The following is an 18,213-nucleotide window of genomic DNA, read 5'->3' on the forward strand; positions in this document are numbered from 1 at the left end:
CAAGAAAGAGAATGATAAACACCGAAACGTGCCTTTTTAGGAGATCCAGCTATGATCATAGAATCGCGGGCCAGGAAAGGAGACGACTTTGACCCTGAGTCCAGTTCTCTGCCCCCAGAAAACGAAGCCTTAGAAGCCCCCGGTAGCAGGCTTAAGGAGGGTGGAGATCATAGTCACATGATGACAGCGTCTGACGCCGTTGGCAGACCCTACGCTACGTGTCCACGTCATCGTACCCATTTTAAGGATGAGGAAGCCGAGGCCCTGGGTGACTTGCCCACAGCTAGAAAACAGCAGAGTGCAGATTTGAACCCAGATGGCCTGTCTTTTCAGTGCCACTGGAAGGGGACTGAGCTGACCCCTGCGCCACGGCGGCGGACGTCCCAAGGATTCACGGAGCAGAGAGGTGGCGGGATGTTCAGAATAATACAAAGGGTGTTCGATTGTTTTTGTTTTAATCGGGGGCTTCCAGTTCGCTCAGTGAGCAGCTCGATCCTAGGGCTGTGCAGTTGAACGACCTGGGGTTTGAGGGGCACCGGAGCCGCGTCTGAATTTTACAGCCGCGTGGGTTTGCACCTCTCGCTTCCCCTCTCTGAGCTCTGTTTCCTCATCTGGCAAATGGGAATCCTAACACCTGCTTTGCAGAGTGATCGGGAGGATGAGAGGTAACGACATAAACGCAGAGCCTCGTGCTCATCAATCCACTGTAGCCAAAACCGCGCTGGCCCCAACTCAAGCCAATAAGAACACTAGACCCTGACTCCTCCAGGGAGGGGCCTGTGTTCGAGGTGTTCCTTTAGCCTTGGACCAGGGGTCAGCAAACTACGGCCCCGGGGCCGGTTCCAGCCCACTGCTTGCTTTCGTCGATGCAGGTGTTTCTGGGACCCAGCCACACCGTTCATTTACTGTTTTGTCCACGGCTGCTTCCCCTTTTCAGCAGCAGAGCTGAGCCGTTGCAAAGTTGGAGATGTTCATGATCTGGGCCTTGTCTGAAAAGGTTGGCTGATCCCAGCTTACGGTATAAGACCTAGCAGATAACGGGCGCTCAATATTTTGTTTATTTATTCCGGGTCCCTGGACCTTAACCCTGGCGCTGCCATTACCTTGCTGTGTGACCTTAGATGAATCCCTCTCTGGGCCTCAGTCTCCCCGAAAACTTGGCTTACATAAATGGTCCTCAAATACTGCATCGTAACCACCAGGAAAGCTTTTCTGGGTCAATTCCCAGACCTCGTCCCCAGAGATGCTGACTCTGCCAGGAGGCGGTAGGGAGTGGTGGGGTCTGTGGCGAGCTGAGGAGCCCGTACCCTGGTTAGGGACAACTACTGTTCAGCTTTAACCAGTCCCTATCCTGTAGGAACATGGCTCCAGGTGGCCGAATCTATTTCTGTTTACAGGGAAGCCAAAAAGTGTTTCTGTGAACTCTTCTACCTTGTAAATGTTGCCAGCTAATTCAATTTGAAAACACTCTGCTGGACAATTAAAATATATCCGCAGGCTGTATTTGCCCTAGACCTCCAGTTAAACAATTTCTGAGATCCATCCCAGCTATAAACATCCAGGATGTTGATTTATTTAACACACATGTAAATGATGCTTATCACGGGCCCATCACCGCCCCCAAACGCTTTACAAACATTAATTCATTCCTTCCGAAAGCCCTGACTCTCATCTCTATTTTGCAGAGGGGGGAACTCAGAACAGAGAGGTTAATAAGTGTCGGCACTGGGATCTGGATGCAGGCTGGACGGCAGAGCTGCCCCCAGACCCCACCCCCCCACCCCACCCCACCCCCACCCCGCTGACACCTGACCTTTCTCTCCCGTGAGCACAGCAGACGGCCCGGCCCACCTTCTTCGCCCGCAAGTTCGAGGCCGTGGTCAACCAGGAGGTGATCGCGCAGCTGGACTATTACCTGTACGGGAACTACCCGGCGGGGACCCCGGGCCTCCGCTCCTACTGGGAGAACGTCTACGACGAGCCGGATGGCACCCACAGCCTGAGCGACGTGACGCTCACCTTGTACCACTCCTTTGCCCGCCTGGGCCTGCGTCGGGCAGAGGCGTCACTGCACGCAGAGGATGAGAACAGCTGCCGGTGAGCCCAGGGGAGCCCAGGGGCGCCAGGGGGCGGGCGACGAGCGGTGGGGGAGGGGCGGGGGCAGGGCCAGGGAGGAGGGCGCGACAGAGGGACCAGGGACCGGCCTCTGCTTTAGGGGCGGTGGCCCCACGCCATGCTTCTCATCTCTTTTCCTAAAAAGCATCTGCATGACCACCCCAGCGTTCAGAGCCCTTCCGGTCTAAGCCGTCATTGCACTTGAACCTTTTCCGACCCCTGGGTCTGAGAGTCACCCCGTTATTTCTTTTCAATGGGCTCATTCTTTACGCTAAGTCTATGTGTTGTAGGAGGAAGCTCTATGTCACCTTGTTACGTAGTCATGTTTGTCTTAAATGGAAGGTAACTGTGAACATACAGAACTCGTTTTTTTTTTTCACTTTTTATTATGGAAAATGTCAAATATATCCAAAACGGAGAGGAAAGTGTAGCCCCCCTATGCTGGCATCACCCAGCCCCAGCAGTGACCGGTCCCGGGCCGACCTGTTTGACCGAGGGCAGTTTGACCGAGGCACGTCCCAGATGGCACATCGCCTCAGCCATAAATACTTGAATATCTATCTCCGAAAAGTCAAGAGCCTTTCTCAAAATTCTTGTACTTGATTAAATTTCTCGGTTAATAAAATTACATAGGTTTCAAGGGTACAATTCAATAACACATCGTCTGCATACCGCGTCGTGTGTCGCCACCCAAAGTCAAGTCTTTCACAGTCATGCGTTTGACCCCTTTGCCCTTGTCTGCCTTCCCCCGCTCCCTGCCCCACCCGGTAACCACCATACTGCTCCCTATGAGATTTCGTTGGTCTCGTTTGGTGCTTGATTCAGTTTTACATCCCACATGTGAGTGAAATCGTGGTTCTCGACTTTTTCCAACTGACTTCTTTTGCTTAGCATAGTCTCAAGATCCATCCACGTCGCCGATGGCAGCATTTCGTCTTTTTTATGGCTGAAGTAATATTCCACTGCATCTGTGTACCGCATCTTCTTTATCCAATCATCTATCGAAGGACACTTCGCTTGTTTCTATGAAAGACCCCTTTGGAAAACATGACCATACTGCTAGCACCACACCTAGAATACAACCAGGAACGGCGTTAAAATGCAGAACTGGGATTTAAAACGTTTAGATACCCCTTAGGACCCTCTCGCTGGCCACTGGCCGGTACCAGCTGCCGTGGAGGGAAGAGTGTTCTCGAATGCCCCGGAAAGGAGAGGGGAAGGGAGGAAAATCACTGGGCGTCACCCCTCCCCTCCATCGCTTTCCCCCAAACCGAGCAGGGCTTCCCATCCTGCGTGGCTTCTATTCCGCAAAGCGCTTTGCAGATATTTACATATTCGCGATGAGAATGTGGTGTCCTGTTATTCTCCCGGGCGGGCGTTGTCATGTGAGCCCCTTCTCCCTGTGCCGTTCTGCAGCTTCCGTGATGCTAATGATCCTTGTTAACGCCGCTAGTGTTCCACGGAGTAAAACTCCGGAGTTTGCTCGATCCAGCCCTTTCCTGTCGCTATTGTCAGTAATGGGCCGTTGTGAATAATGTTCTGATGAATATACTTTTGCAGAGAGATTTTTTTTTTCTTTCCTTCTTTTTTCTGATTTATTTTTTTTAGGATGGATTTCCAAAAGTGCCTCTAATCACTTTCCTGCTCTTTTTTGTTCTCCTTTATCTTTTAAAGCAAAGAAAAAATAATTAACATCAGTCTCTCTCCACCGAGCCTCCCCTATGTGTCCCTCCCTGCTCGCCTCTCTCTCTCTCTCTCTCTCTCTCTCTCTCTCTCCTGAGGAATTAAAATTATGAAAACATTGGAGAGTTTCCTGTTGGGGGCCTTCGCATAGCCGGCTGGGTTTGTGCGGAGCTGCATCAGGTGTTCATTATCCCCTCGTGGGCTCAGCCTGCAGGTTCTGACCTCATTTAAAAAGGAACCCGGGACCTGCAGTTTGCACCCAGCCCTGCTTTTCCGTCTGTTGACCTCGGACAAGTCATCAATCTCTCTGACCCTCAGTTTCCTTGTTTGTGAAGTGGGAATAATAATAAACCTGACAGCAGAAGGGGGTGTGAGGTTTAAAGGAAATAAGGCCTTTTATTCATAAATCGTTTTAATCCTCAGAAACGATCTTACGAGTTACGCGGTATTATTAGCCCCGTTTTAACGGTGTTTTACAGACGAAGCGGTCCGTGAACGTTCATGCCGTTATTATGAAGCTGCCAAAAGCAGTCAACAGGGAGCTTACTGAGTGAGCCACACGCTCTGTCACTAGTGTCCCCTCTGTGCTTCCCTTTGCTCCCTGTGCCCCCCATCCCTGCATCACCCTGTCCCAGGCTTCAAGGGTCATCTCAGCTGCCACATCTCAGCTGTGAAGCTTGCTGACAGCACCCCCGCCCGATAGCCCACCGCTCCCTTTCCCAAGCCGAAAGTCGCTCAGAGGCTTTGCTCTCACCCTTTCATTGCGTGTAGCAGCAGCATCTTGGGTCACGGTCAGTGACGAAGGTCTTCGTCCTCCTGCTAGTCCAGGGTCAGAATCCTGTTCCCTGTACAGAAACGCAGTACAAATCCCAGGACAGAGCACAGAGCCGACACTTGGGAACTGAATGTCAGTCAAGAATAGTTTTAATCCCAAGCTTCAGAGAGTTTATAAGGTAAATGATCTTATAAGGAATTCCGGAAGACACCCCCAATTTATTTAGGATTGTTGAAATTTTCTCCCGGTGCCTGTTTTGGGATTAAGCGAGCCATCAAGATGCTGCGGGCCTGGAATCCTTCAACGTCTTGCTCATTTTTTATCGTAATAGAACCACTGTGCCTCGCTGTGGGCAAAGCCGATCCATTTATGAATATGAGCCCGCAAATAGATCAGGACAAAGGACTTTTATCCCAAAAGGCAAAAGAGAGTGAATTCCTACCCCTGGGGTAGCTGGGGAAACAACAAGCGAAAACTTTATTTCGAGAGTTTTATTTTCTCTGGGCACTTCATGCAAATTGTGTCCTTCCGGTCTGTGGTATAACCTTTCATAAAAATAGTGCGTATCGATTTTCTTTCCCATTAGAAAATAATGTATGTTCATCGTAGAAATTTTCAAAATGGCCGGTTGAGAGAACAGGAAAACAAAACTGGTTCGCGAGATGCCTTCCAGAGATAAGGACGTCAATATTTTATTGCCAGTCCTCAGATTCGGGCCACTTACCTCCGGGGCCAGGCAAGTGGCACGCGTCTGGCCCCTGCAGGGTGGGCTGACCATGCCAGCCTCGGGCACCTGTGGCCCCTGGTGCTGAAAGCCAGCACGCTCCTGCCCTGTGGGGCTGTAGACCTGTGGCTGCCAGCCATATGTCAAGACAAATCAGAAAACTAGATTCTTGTGAGTCCCCTGATTTTTTTTCAATGCCCACTTTATTTAAATTTAAAAAAAAAAGAACTCTGGGCCTGATGATGGCATCTGTGGCATCTTTTAGGTTCCGTTATATTGCGTCTTGGGTATTTATTGTGCTGCATCTAGTTAAAACTCACGCCCTTCTGACTTTTAATTAAGTACCATGTGCAGTTAACGCGGGCGCCGGAGGGCATCATGTTCATTCCCAGGTTACTAGTTGTACATTAGAGGCAAAAGATTCAAGAGAAAACTCTTCTAGAATTTTCACTCGATCGACAAATACTGGTTGAGCTTCTCCCATGTGTCAGGCTCATGTTAGGCACTGGGTACTGGGCCGTGACCCACGGAGGCCTGGCCCCCTGAGCTCAAGGCCCTCCTGCTAGTGTGATGACAAACCGTATCTAAGCACACATAAACGGGGACAGAGGATCCCTGTGGGCAGACACTGCACTGACGGTCAAGGTAAAGTCACGTGACAGCAACGCACTGGTGACTTAAGATTCAGCGCTCAAGGAAGATCTCTCCGAAGTGGTAACCTTTAGGCAAAATGACAAGACAGAGAATTCCCAGGGGAGAGAATATCCCGTGCAAAGGCCCTGAGGTGGAAACGAGCTCAGCAGGTTCAAGAATCCAAACGGGGTTTCCGTAGACTCCCAAATAAGGTCCACGTGGCTCGAAGGTGGTGGGTCGCAGCAGAGGGAAACAGCACGCAGCTGGAGAAAGAGGCGGGGCTTTGTGGACCAGGTGAGGCGTTTGAGTTTCATCTTAAGCACTGAGCAAAGCCGCAGGCGGTGTTTAAGCAGGGGACGATGGACATGGCTGCTGTGAGAACAGGTTCCAGTGAGCCAAAGAAGGAGGGAGACAAGTAAGGAAGCTCTTGAGAAGGGGCAGGTAAGGCACAATGGTGGCTGAGACAGGGATGCTGGTGGTACACGGGGGATTACGGGATGGATTCAGGTGGATACAACAGGATTCCTTGACAGACGGCGAGGGAAAGCAAGTCATCGAAGCTTAGCCGCTGGATTCCTAGAACGCTTGACCATTGCTCATTCACTTGACGCCTTAGCAGCAGCCAGTGCAGTGGACCACTCCCTCCCAGAAACTCTTCTCCCGAGGCCCACGCCTACAAGCCCTCCTGCCTTTCCCCCCACCCCACGCTGTCACTGACCCCGCCCGCCTTACAGAGCAAACATCGACAGCGTAGTATTTATCTGTTGTAATAATGCCGTGTAACAGACAAGCCCCAAATCCGTGTTTTGAAATGAAAGCCGGTCAGCTGGGCAGTGTTCCTGGTCCCGGCTGGGGTCTCTCGTGCATCTGCAGCCAGCTGCAGGTCAGGAGGTGAGCTGGGAGCTGTTAGCTGGGACGACTGGGGTGGCCCTGCTCTGCCCCAAGTGTGCCACCCTCCAGGCATGCTCTCTGAGGAATCGCAAGAGGGCGGGAGAGGCACGTGGAAATGTGCAGGGCTTCGCGAGGCCCCGGCTGGGAGCTGGCATGACACGCCTGCCACCCCATCCTGCTGGCCAAAGCAGATGCAAGAGGGGGAACAGACCACCTCGTGCACGCAAGGATACCTGCCAGGTGACATGGAAAAGGGCATAGAGACAGGAGATGTGAAGAGCTGGGGACACTAATGCAGGCAACCACGAGCCACCAATGGGGCCTGACGTTTAAATGAAACGAAATCAGAAATTCAGTTCTTCAGTCACATCAGCCGCATTTCAGGGGTGCTCAGGGGTCCCACGTGGCACGTGAAGAGCACAGCTGGAGACCGTTTCCATTGTGGCACCATCTTCAGCACAGTCCAGGGGGAGAGTTTTCCGGACCCCAAGCTGACTTGTGTGAGCCACACCGCCCAGCGAGCTGTCTGAAGAGAGCGCAGGCTTCTCCTCAGAGCCCCGGGGGCATCCCAGCGGCCACATAGTGACTTCCAGAGATGCACAAACACAGGGAGAGAGGCGGCTCCCTGACCATGATAACTGGACAGAAAGACTTAAAGTCCAGATCGGACCAGAGGGAGGGAGGCGGAGCGGGAACAGTGGCATGTGAAATGCCCTCGTTAAAGGGCCACCAGCATCCCGTGAGTGCTATGCGGAAGCCGGCAGCCATTTATATGACAAGTAGGGAGGACAAAGCTGGGCTCGACCAGGCTCCTTCAGGCTCCTCCCTCCTTGGCTCTCTGCCCCCACCTCACGATCTGGGGGCGACTCTGCCAAGCTTCTCTGCCCCTTTCAGCCAGCTAGCCTTTGTGGATCAAAGACAGGCATCTTAGAACAATGGCTACCTCTTTGTGTGTATGCGTGGACCTGGACTGGCAATGACTTTTAAAGATAGTACCCGGTGCCCTGGGTGAGGACAGTGAGAGAGTAAATCAGAACGACCTTTCTGATGAAGTTGGGCAGTAGACATAAAGAGCCCCTTGGAGATGGGGGAAAGGGGACAGAAAGAGAGAGAGAGAGAGAGAGAGAGAGGGAGAGGTTCCAAAAACCATTTTTTGCTCGAGGATGTTTAATGCAGCATTGTTTAGAATGGCCGGAAAATTAGAAACCAATTAAACAGCCAACGATGGGGAACTTGCTCTATAAAACACGGCTTTCCGTACAGTGGAATAACGTATATGCACCCGCTCACACAAAAATCATGTTTTCAGAGAGTTTTCAAAGACGCGATAATGCTTGAGAAAGACTATGAAGCAAAAGCGGGAGATAGCCCGCTGTGTATATTACGATTCCAGTTATGTAAGGTTTATGCAAGTGTATGCATAGAAAACAAAGCAGAAAGGAAATATGTCAACATGACATTATTCGCACACCGTTGTCCTAGTACTTAGCACCAGAGGGTCAGTAAATGTCTGCCACCTGACATTGTCTAGGGAAAAAAAGCATCAGAAGTAGTGATTTTTGTTTTCTTTATTATGCTCCTATACGGTCAGCAAGCTTTCTACTTATATTCAGCCAAAAAGTTATTGTTAATACTTAGTCGAGATCATAGATTCTCAGAGAGCAGCTTTCAGAATATGGCAAGCACTATGTAAAACAGGGTTCATTTTAAGAGCAGGACCAGCATGGTGGGCGAGGTGCGCCCCCGTGAGCCTACACGCCAGCCCTGACCTGTGGGCTCACGAGACACTGTGCATGTGTTTCAGGTACTACCCAATGGGCCACCCAGCCTCTGTCCACCTCTACTTCCTCGCCGACCGCTTCCAGGGCTTTCTGATCAAGCATCACGCTACCAATCTGGCCGTGAGCAAACTCGAGACGCTGGAGACGTGGGTGATGCCGAAGAAAGTCTTCAAGGTCGCAAGCCCACCCAGCGACTTTGGGAGGCTTCAGTTTTCCGAGGTAAGAGGCCAGACGCTTCACTGCCTTTTGCGGCCCCCTTGCTGGCTTCCGTTCTACGGTCTGACGCCTGTAGTTGGCGATGGAGGAGGGGACTTGGAGAGCCCCAAACACTGGAACTGGTATCCTAAACAGGGCAGGAAGAGAGGGACAGCGCGTGGTCCCTCTGGTGTCAGCAGACCAGACCAACCAGGAGCCTCGATCTATTTCTCACCGTAGAACTTCTATTTCGTTTTTAATTTTTTATCCCAGCCAGCGACTCTCCCCAAACCCGTGTTAGTAACAGACTAGTAAGGAGCCAGTTTCCTAATGAAGCAGAGGCATCCATCCCACCTTATAGATTGGAGAACCGAGGCCTGTGGAGACCCAACGACTCTGGATCACAGGAAGTAGAAGAGCTCAAAACTGAGCTCAGGTCTCTTAGGCTGCAAATCCCGCGTTTGATTTTGCTTTTGTCTCCCCTGTTCCTAGTACAGGGTTTAGTTCAAAATAAGCACCAGGTTAATCGCTGAATGAATGAGTGGATGGGTGGGCGGATGGATGAATGGATCAATGATGGGATAGAGTCATCGATGGATGGATCAATGGTGGGATGGATTCATCAGTGGACGGATAGATGATGGACAGACAGGTAGACTGATGAATGGATCTATGGAGTGCCGTTTCTACCTCTCCAGAACAGCGTGTAGTTATTTCTCTGCCTGGGGAGATGGATTGATCCAGCACCGCCCTGTAACCTCAGCCCTGCCTCCGGATCTGATCTGCCTTCTGCCTCCTCCTCAGCCTCACCCAGTGCCACTCTCCTCCCCGGTCACATATCTCGTGTCTTCGGCAAACGTGCCAAGTTAGTTCCTGCCTCGGGCTTGGCACGTGCTGATCCTGCCTAGAACGTTTTCCCCCAGGTTTTCACTGTTTTTTTTTTTTTTTGTCATTCTGACCTCAATCCACGTGGTACGCCTTCAGAGAAGCCCACCCTGCCCACTCGCTTATGCCACAGGGGCTACGTTCTCCACAATATTTTATGTTTTTCTTAGCACCCACCACCTAAAATCATCTGGTCGGTTTCTCTGGTCACTTCGCGACTGTTCTCAAAAGAATGGAGGCAATGTCACTCTCTCTCACTGCCGCATCCCCAGCACACGGGAGAGTACGTAGCATTTGTAATCACTGGATAAGGTGGCGGAATGAATAAGTGCCTGCGCTGGGAAGGAAGGGGGACATGCTCGAGCTCAGTGAGAGTTGCCCACACGAAACTCCAGCATCGGTCTCTGCCTTTCCCATGTCGGCAAGGCAGCCGAAGCTGATTCGCCCCTGGGGTTAAGCATCCCCAGTGAGTTTGGCTGCTGGGCTAGGGATGCATGGTCCGATTTTAGAATATGGAGAGTCTTGAGGGATGGGAGTGGGCTGGGGGCAAGCTTCCCACCCGCTTCTGTGTTCCTGGCCAGTCCATTTCTTGTCCCCTCTGGTCCCACCTAGCTGACACGTGCCCTCCTACATGGGCACTGAGCAGGCACGGGAGAGAGTTAACTTGTGAAGCCACCATTTTCAATTAAGGCTCCAAATGGATCAGCTGGACTTGAGCTGCCATGGGAGCCCGCTCCATAAATTGCCGGCGCCAGGGGGCAATTAGACTCTGCCCCAGTTAGAGTCTGTGCCGGGAGCCCAAGCGGCCAATTGAAGGCATTAATGTCCCATTAATGAGATGGATGCCTGGTGGCTGGGCTCTCCCTGTTTATCAGCCTGCTGGTGGGTGACTGGGCACTTCTGGCAGTGACAAATGATGCTGGCGACTCTGTGGCTAGTGATTTGTGAGGGTTCCTACCACAGCCCTGGTACCACGGCATGAGAGCCACCAAGATCCCTGGCTGAGTATCAGCGAGTGATGCTGGGAGCCCCGAATCTTGTATGTCTTATTTTCTTTTTTTTTTTTTTTCCTAAAGCCTTAATTTTAAAGCAAGTGCAAAATTGGAAAGGAAGAAAGGAAAGAGTTGCAGGGCCACTTTAGGGGCTGCTGAGAGCCTCCGTCACGTTGTCACAGTCGCAGGGCTGTGCGTGGCGCCTGGCTCACGGCAGGCTGGCGACTCAGAGAGATCGCTCCATCCCGTGGGAGTCCCACGCAGGTGGCTCAGAGGGAGGATGCTCATTCCTTCAGCAGCCAGTCGCCTGCGGTATGCGAGGTACAGGGGGGACAACGGTGAGTCAGACAGACCGGACCCTCGATGTCACAGAATTGCTGTCTAGTGTGGCCGCCAGCCAATGAGTGAGCAAATGAAGGAACAACATTTCAGCTAATGACAAGTATTATAAAGAAAATCAAACTCCTTTCGTATGACTGTTGAGGACTCGAGAGGCTGACAGGGACTACTTTTGAAGGGATGATTCATTAGTGAAGGCTTTTCTAGCGAGATGACTTAAGAGCTGAAACCTGTAAGAGATCTGAAGCATTCTTGGATATTCCAAGAGAAGAGAATGTGCAAAGGCCCTGAGGCTCCAGGCAGGGGCTTGGCATACTCGAGGGGCAGCAAGGCCAGTGTGACCACAGCACAGCGAGTGAGAGGGAGAGTGGTAGGAGAAAAGTCACCGAGGGGACAGGGGACAGATCATGAGAGGTCTTGCAGCCTCTGGAAAGAAATCTGGATTGTGTTTTAAGTGCAGTGGGAAGCCTTTGGTGGTTCCAAAGCTGGGAGCAGTATGTTAAGCTTGAACTTGAACATGCACTTAAATATGAGCAATTGATTATTTTGGAGTGAATGGTCGTGGACTTCCAGAGTGAGCCTGACAAGAAGCCCTCGAAGGCCACAGAGGACGTGACGGCAACAGGGCTCCATCTCAGGCAGGCCCTCCTCCCCTCGTGCTTATCAGCTGACCCCTCCTCTTCTCCGAGGTTTAGAAACTAGGTTCAGGTTTTCCATTGTCAACTGTTCCACAAGCCCTCTGCCCGGTTATCTTGGTTTTAGAAGTCAGACTTCAGAGAATTGTTCACCCCTATTTCTATGGAGGGTCGAAGGAGGATATTCTGGGGTGCCCCCACACTAGGCAAAAATCCCTTCCTTAAGCAAGACCCTAACATCATTTCATGGCCATTAATCCATCTTTCAGTATCTGTTGGAGAGCCAGCATGTGGAGGGCCTGGGTGCTCAGGCCCTAATCACTGGAGACACAGATGATAGATGAACAGATAGGTCAGTGGATATAGAGATAGATACTGAGCACCTACTATGTGCTGTTTTAGGCACTAGAGCTCCACTGATGAACGAGCCGGAGGGAGTCCCCACCCTCATCAAGCTGACAGTCTTGAGTTAGGGAGAGAGACTGAAAGTTGCAATACTGTGCAAAAAAACAAAAAACAAAACAAAACAAAAAAAGCTGCGATGGGTCAATGCTTAGAGAAGCACCTCAGCGGCGCCTCTTAGCAGAGAAGGCTTCCAGAGAGAGCTGACGCCCTGGCTGAGCTCTAGATGATGAGCCAGAGCTGGCCAGGGAGAAGCGGCGACAGGAAGACAGACTGCGCCAAAGAGAGAGGTGGGCGCGGAGGCAGGATTGGAGGCAAGGACAGCCGTTCTCGAGGGGTGCTGAGAGTTTCTCAGGGGGCGAGTGGACGGGAGAAAGGAGGACAGAGCCAGAGCTGGAGCCAGACCAAAAAGGACCAGACGCCTCGGGCTGGACTGAGACACTGGGCTTAAGAAGAACGACGAGGAGCTGATGGGGTTGCAGGTGGGGACGGAATGGGACCAGGTTTCTTTAGAAGAATCTCTACGACTTAGAGGCATGGCTCGAATCCTGCTCGCTCGTGCCTGCGTTTCTTTCGTCAGTAGCCGTATTTGAATTCCTCCCGAGTCCCAGCTACGTGCTAGGCACCAGGGGCCCTTGGGCGCAGCCAGTCCCTGCTGAGCCATAGGATGGCAGAAAATGCCAGGTTTTCACAGGTCCGGGCGGAGCGGCGCCCCTGCAGAAATGTCACAGCAATCAGTACTTCCGCCTCAGCTACCCTTAGACGCTTGAAGCAAGCTGCGAATATGCATGTGTCACAGTCGCCCCTGGCAGGTAGTAAGCGTTTGGCACATGTGTGTTGGGTGAATGAATGAGTGAGTGAATGAATGAATGAATGAATGAGAGGCAGTGCACAGAAGAGTGGCTAAGAACCCAGCCTCTGGGGTCAGACTTCCTGGGGCCCCTGCTGGCTCTGCCCGTCACTGACCATGGCAAATTAGCCAACTGCTCTGAGCCTCAGTTTCCTCATCTGTAAAATGGGGATCAGGACAGAGTCTCCCCTTCGTGCTTGACACCTCATAAGCTCTGTGTCCTGGGTAAAGAAGGGACGTAGTGACTCGTGACAGGAACAAGAAAGTAAACCAGCTCCTGTTTACAACACACATCTAGAGCCTTCTCCATGATGTGTAGGTATGCACGCCTCTCACTTCACCCGCCAGCACACACACACGTATACACACCCCCCCCACACACACACACACATGCGCACACGCACACACTGGAGATGCTGGTCACGGAAAGAGCACAGAAGCAGTGTGAGCCTTGTCGTGTGCTCATCATCTGCTCCCAACGTGCCCACATGCTGTGTCTTCAAAACCAGCAAATTAAACCTCCTGGGGGATCAGAAGACCCCTAATTTAATTTGATCTGAAATGGCAACAGAGCTCAGTGTCCAGGTCCACGTAGTTAATTCACTTTTTGCCAAGTCATTCACTCGACAGATATCGATCGGGCACCTACTGTGTGCCAGGGCCCCACGTGAGAGCTGCGGCCCAGCCACTGGGATTTGAGCGGTGCGGGGACATTTCACGAGGTCTTTTCGGCTACAGGGTGGAGAATACATTTCAGGTGACAAAAATGGAGGGAGAGAAGGAAGAGCGGGTCCCTGGTCGGTCAGGGCCACGCACGCCCCCAGGAGGCTGGCAGGAAGGCTGGATCAAACAACCGCCTCCCACTCCGAGGGTCCAGCTCAGAATGCTTTAGGGAGGCCAGATCTGTCTCCTCCTGGGAGAACCACGTGGACTTCTGCTGATGACAGGTGATGCTGAGGGACCCTCCCTTTCCCTGGCTAATGACAAGGCAGCGTTAGAAACTGGACTCCACTCTCATTCAGTGACCCCAAAAACCAAGGAGCAGTTGGAAGCCAGCTGTACCTGCTGACCGGCCGGGTATATGTTTGCTCGGAATGGCCCGCAAGCAGCCATTCATTCATTCATTCACTCATTCATTCATTTATTCAGCACATTTTTTTCCCAAAGCAACACACCACGCACCAGGCACTGGAGGCCAAACGTTTAGTGAACAGACCGCAGGCCTTGTAATCCCCCAGACTGGGTCCAGATCCCAGATTTTCCGCTAGCTGCCTGTCCAACTCTGAGCAAGCAACCTAGTCAGAGCCTCGGTTTCCTCACCGGTAAATGGGTGTGCGAAGCCCAGCAGGCAGGACCCCAGGCCTTCTTGGGACCCAGCACAGGCCCGGCGACCGCAGGTCTCGCTCTCCTGTTTCAGGTCGGCACTGACTGGGATGCGAAGGAGCGTCTCTTCCGCAACTTTGGGGGTCTGCTGGGGCCCATGGACGAGCCGGTCGGCATGCAGAAGTGGGGCAAGGGCCCCAACGTGACCGTCACCGTCGTCTGGGTGGACCCCGTCAACATCATCGCCGCCACCTACGACATCCTGATCGAATCCACTGCCGAGTTCACCCACTACAAGCCCCCTCTGAACTTGCCCCTGAGGCCCGGGGTCTGGACAGTGAAAATTCTTCACCACTGGGTACCAGTCGCAGAGAGCAAATTCCTCGTCGCACCCCTGACCTTCTCCAACAGGCAGCCCATCAAGCCGGGTGAGTGCTCCCAGTGTCTGCGGGGCGGCGGTCCATCCTCACGGGTCCTCCGCCGGGGCAGGCGGTGCTGCTCAGACGTGGGGGATGGGGGCCATTTTCATGAACGGTGCTCTCCGGTCCCAGTACATTTTCTCCCATTATCCCTGGAAGGCACACTGAGGTGACGTCATCTGTCTGCCTATTAGGTACCTTTTTATTAGATGCTCTCCCGTCGGACCTCCAGAGGCCCTGATCATACTGAAGGCAAGTTAGGAGATAAACCGAGACAGAGATTGAGTTGCAGCAGCTCTTGCTCACTGTTTAAACAATAATCATTAAAACAGGAAATTCTGTTCATCAAAAATGTGATGCCTTAGGTGAAAAGGCGTACCACATGCTAGTAGAAAATATCTGCTACACATAAGAAAAAGTGTCATATTTAGGATATATAGCAAGTACTCAAATTCAGAAACCCCATAAATCAGAGCAAACCACAGGCCCCAGGCCAAATCCGGCCCACTCCCGGATTTTGTAAATAAAGTTTTATTGGAACACAGTCAGGCCCATTCATTAACATATCGACCATGGTTGGGGCTACAATGGTAGCCTGGAGTAGTCGCAGTGGAGACTGGATGGTCCGCAAAGCCAAAAATATTGGCGATCTGGCCCTTTATAGAAAAAGACTGCCAACCCCTGCTATATAAAAGAAGAAAAGGAGAGAGAGAAACAGAGCCTAAGTGGCCCACACGTATATAAAAAGATGCTCAGCCTCATGAATATTGAGAGGAATGCAAATTAAAGCAAAACAAAAAAAGATCCCACTCCCCCCGCCACGTTGGGGCACGTCAGGCAAGACAGCATCCTGCGTGGGAAGGACCGTCCCAGTGCCCGTGGCAGGGGGAGACGTGATAAAACGAGCTCGGGAAATGGCTTCGCATTTCCCAGGGAAATCGAACGTGCACACGCCCCGCCACACCGAAATGCATCGCCGCGCCAAACCGGAAACAATCCGGGTGTCCGCCGTGCGCACGGATAAAGTGTGTCGTTTTTGTAGACAGTGGAGTAACACACGGCCCTGAGCGTCGATGATGGGACCTTTGGATGAGTCTCTAAAACACAGCATCGAGGGGAAAACATCGCAGAAGAAACCGTAATGACGGTGCGTGTTTTCAGCGTCCAAGATCAGGCCAAGCCAGCAATACACGAGTTCAGGATTCGTGTGTCAGTAGAGAGCTGTGTCACTGACACGAGATTCAGGATGGTGGCTTCCACTGGGCACGGAGGGACGAGAGAGGGACGTCAGGCCCCTGACGTGCCTGCCTTTTTTCCCCTTTATTCATCTAAAAGGGTTACTTTTCTTTTTCTACTTGCCCCATCCTCTTCCCTTTATCCCTGGAATGTCAACCTCGGCCACTCAACCCTACTCCCGGGAGTACGCACTGCCAGAAGTTCGGTGTGCATCCTTCTTTTCTCGAGGCTTTTAAAGTTTAAACATAAACACGCAAAATAAGTCGCAGACACCCCGTTGTTTTGTAAACATGGGATGCTACGTGTTGCAGTGAGAATTGCTTCGTTTGCTTTCCAAGTCAGCACATATAAAGCCACCAGCTGCAGAGTATTCCGCTAGGTCAAGGACCCATTGGCGGACACATGACTCTGTCATCGTGGTTGTCATCGATAACAGTGCAAAGAAGGTTCTTGAACCTGAGTTTGTATGTGCTGACGCAGATACATGGAATAGATTCTTAGAAACAGGATTGCCGGGTCTCTGGGTATATGCAATTGTTCATCACTATGCAACAGATCACAAACCCAGAAGCCAGAAACGATTACAGCCTCTGTTAGCTAAAAAGCGTCCTGGGCTGAGTGCCATTTAGCCAGTGGCACGAGGAGAGGGGAGCACAGATCTGGGGGGTGGGAGGGGATGCCTTGAGTCCTACAAAAAGGGATCGAAGTGAATTCTGTCAACTTCTGTTAAGCTTCGGTGCCGAGCAAGTAGAAAGATAGAGACCTCTCGTTTTCTCGAGAAGGAAGTTTGCTTCTCCGCTCCCCGCCGTGAAACAGGCAGAGGCGGCTCCTCCAGGATGACCTGGACCAGACACTTAGGGCCCTTGGGTGTCCCCTGATTGGTTCACAGCCTCGGCATCCCTCAGGGTTTCCAAAGCCAGACGTGGAGGCGGAAGGACAGTCTCCTCTTTGTGTCCGATGGCCCGTTGGACCTGCCTTCACCCCCGCCCCCGTAAAATAGCCCGGGGTCCTTCAATGGGTCCTGATTTTTTTCCCCCCGTTTTTTTCTCCCGGAGTTTCCAAGGACATCAAGGCTCTTCCCTCCCACATCCGAGGGTCACTGTACCTCACCGTGAGCACTGCCCGTCATCGGTAATCCTGTCTGTCAACGAGCGGTGCTCCAATGACAAGGAGTGGAAGATGCGATCTGTTAAATGATTCATCAAGAGTAATTTGCTATCGATGCATCCCTAGTAATCTCCAGAAATCTGATGAGGAAAATTTAATTACGGAGGCAGGCCGACTCTGTGAGGGCGCAGCCCGCGGTAACCTTGTTCTCCGTGAGGGTTTGCGGCATCCGCCCCGCGTTCAGATGTTTGCTGGCTGCCCCTCGCCCTCGGCGCGCCCTGCCTCATGTCAGTTCGGGCATCTCCCCCGCTCCCCGTCTGCAGGATGGAGGCGCTGAGAAATCAGACCTGCACCGAAGACAACGGGTCTGTATTAGTCAAGGCGTGTTTTTAATTCGACTAGCTGGTCCCACTGCATTTAGAAGGGCGAGCGCATATGTGGTCTTTCTTCCTCCTTCTTCCCCGCTCAGAGCCACACACGTTAGAAAATCACCTGCTGATCATCAGGGCTGTCCTGGGCCACCGAGGGTGATGGCCGCTGTCAGTCAGTCTCCTGGACGCCAATTCCTCTTATGAGGCTTCTTCTGATCCTGGCTATCTTGGGTGCAGCAAAGGCCGATCTAGTAAAACACAGCTCACCAGGGTCATCGGCCGATGTTTTTAAAAATATGCGTTCTTGTGTTTGGCAGTCAGATGAGCAATGAGCGGGAACTTCTTCGGAACAGAAACGTCTAGCTTCTTCTCTTCAGCACAAATGACTGCGTTTTCTGCTTCCCCATCTTTAAGCCCTGGGAAGCAGTCACGGTCCCTCTCATTTATGTGTCACTTTGCTGTTGACAAAGCACATGCACTTCTAGCTGAGCCTCTTGCCAGCCCAGGGGGATCCACCTGGTACAAGCATGCACAGCCCGACTGGTCACCGTGCCCGAGGCACCGGTGCTCAGCTGGGCAGAGCTGTCACCAGAGCCCGTGGAACCTCTCGCTCCCCCTTCCCCCACCCTCCTGCTCTGGTCCAAGCTCCATGCTTCCCAGGACACCTTGCTGTGTGTGGTGCACCACGCCTTGGACAGAAACAGAAACCGGTGGCTTCTGCAGAGCCCATGGGAGGCACCCAGCAGCCAAGAGCAGGGCCCCTCCCCAGGCGCTGAGGTCGAGAGACCGGGTTCAAAGCCCAGCTCCGTGTTTGGGGACAGGTGCTTGATGGGGCTTTGCGCTCATCGTTCCTTCTG

The 18,213-nt window shown here is 52.3% G+C and overlaps 1 protein-coding gene across 1 annotated transcript in view; it reads left to right on the forward strand.

The window, feature by feature from the left end:
- The window catches only part of XYLT1 (xylosyltransferase 1), a 188,907-nt gene that overhangs the window by 165,369 nt on the left and 5,325 nt on the right, over positions 1 to 18,213 (forward strand). The window contains exons 9-11 of the mRNA XM_039885582.1: positions 1,835 to 2,097; positions 8,626 to 8,821; positions 14,318 to 14,651. Coding sequence (XP_039741516.1) covers positions 1,835 to 2,097; positions 8,626 to 8,821; positions 14,318 to 14,651 — 793 coding nt within the window. The remainder of the gene's footprint in view (positions 1 to 1,834; positions 2,098 to 8,625; positions 8,822 to 14,317; positions 14,652 to 18,213) is intronic.

This window comes from Pteropus medius, unplaced genomic scaffold (genome assembly GCF_902729225.1).
Source record: "Pteropus medius unplaced genomic scaffold, Ma_sr-lr_union100, whole genome shotgun sequence".
Classification (NCBI taxonomy): domain Eukaryota; kingdom Metazoa; phylum Chordata; class Mammalia; order Chiroptera; family Pteropodidae; genus Pteropus; species Pteropus medius.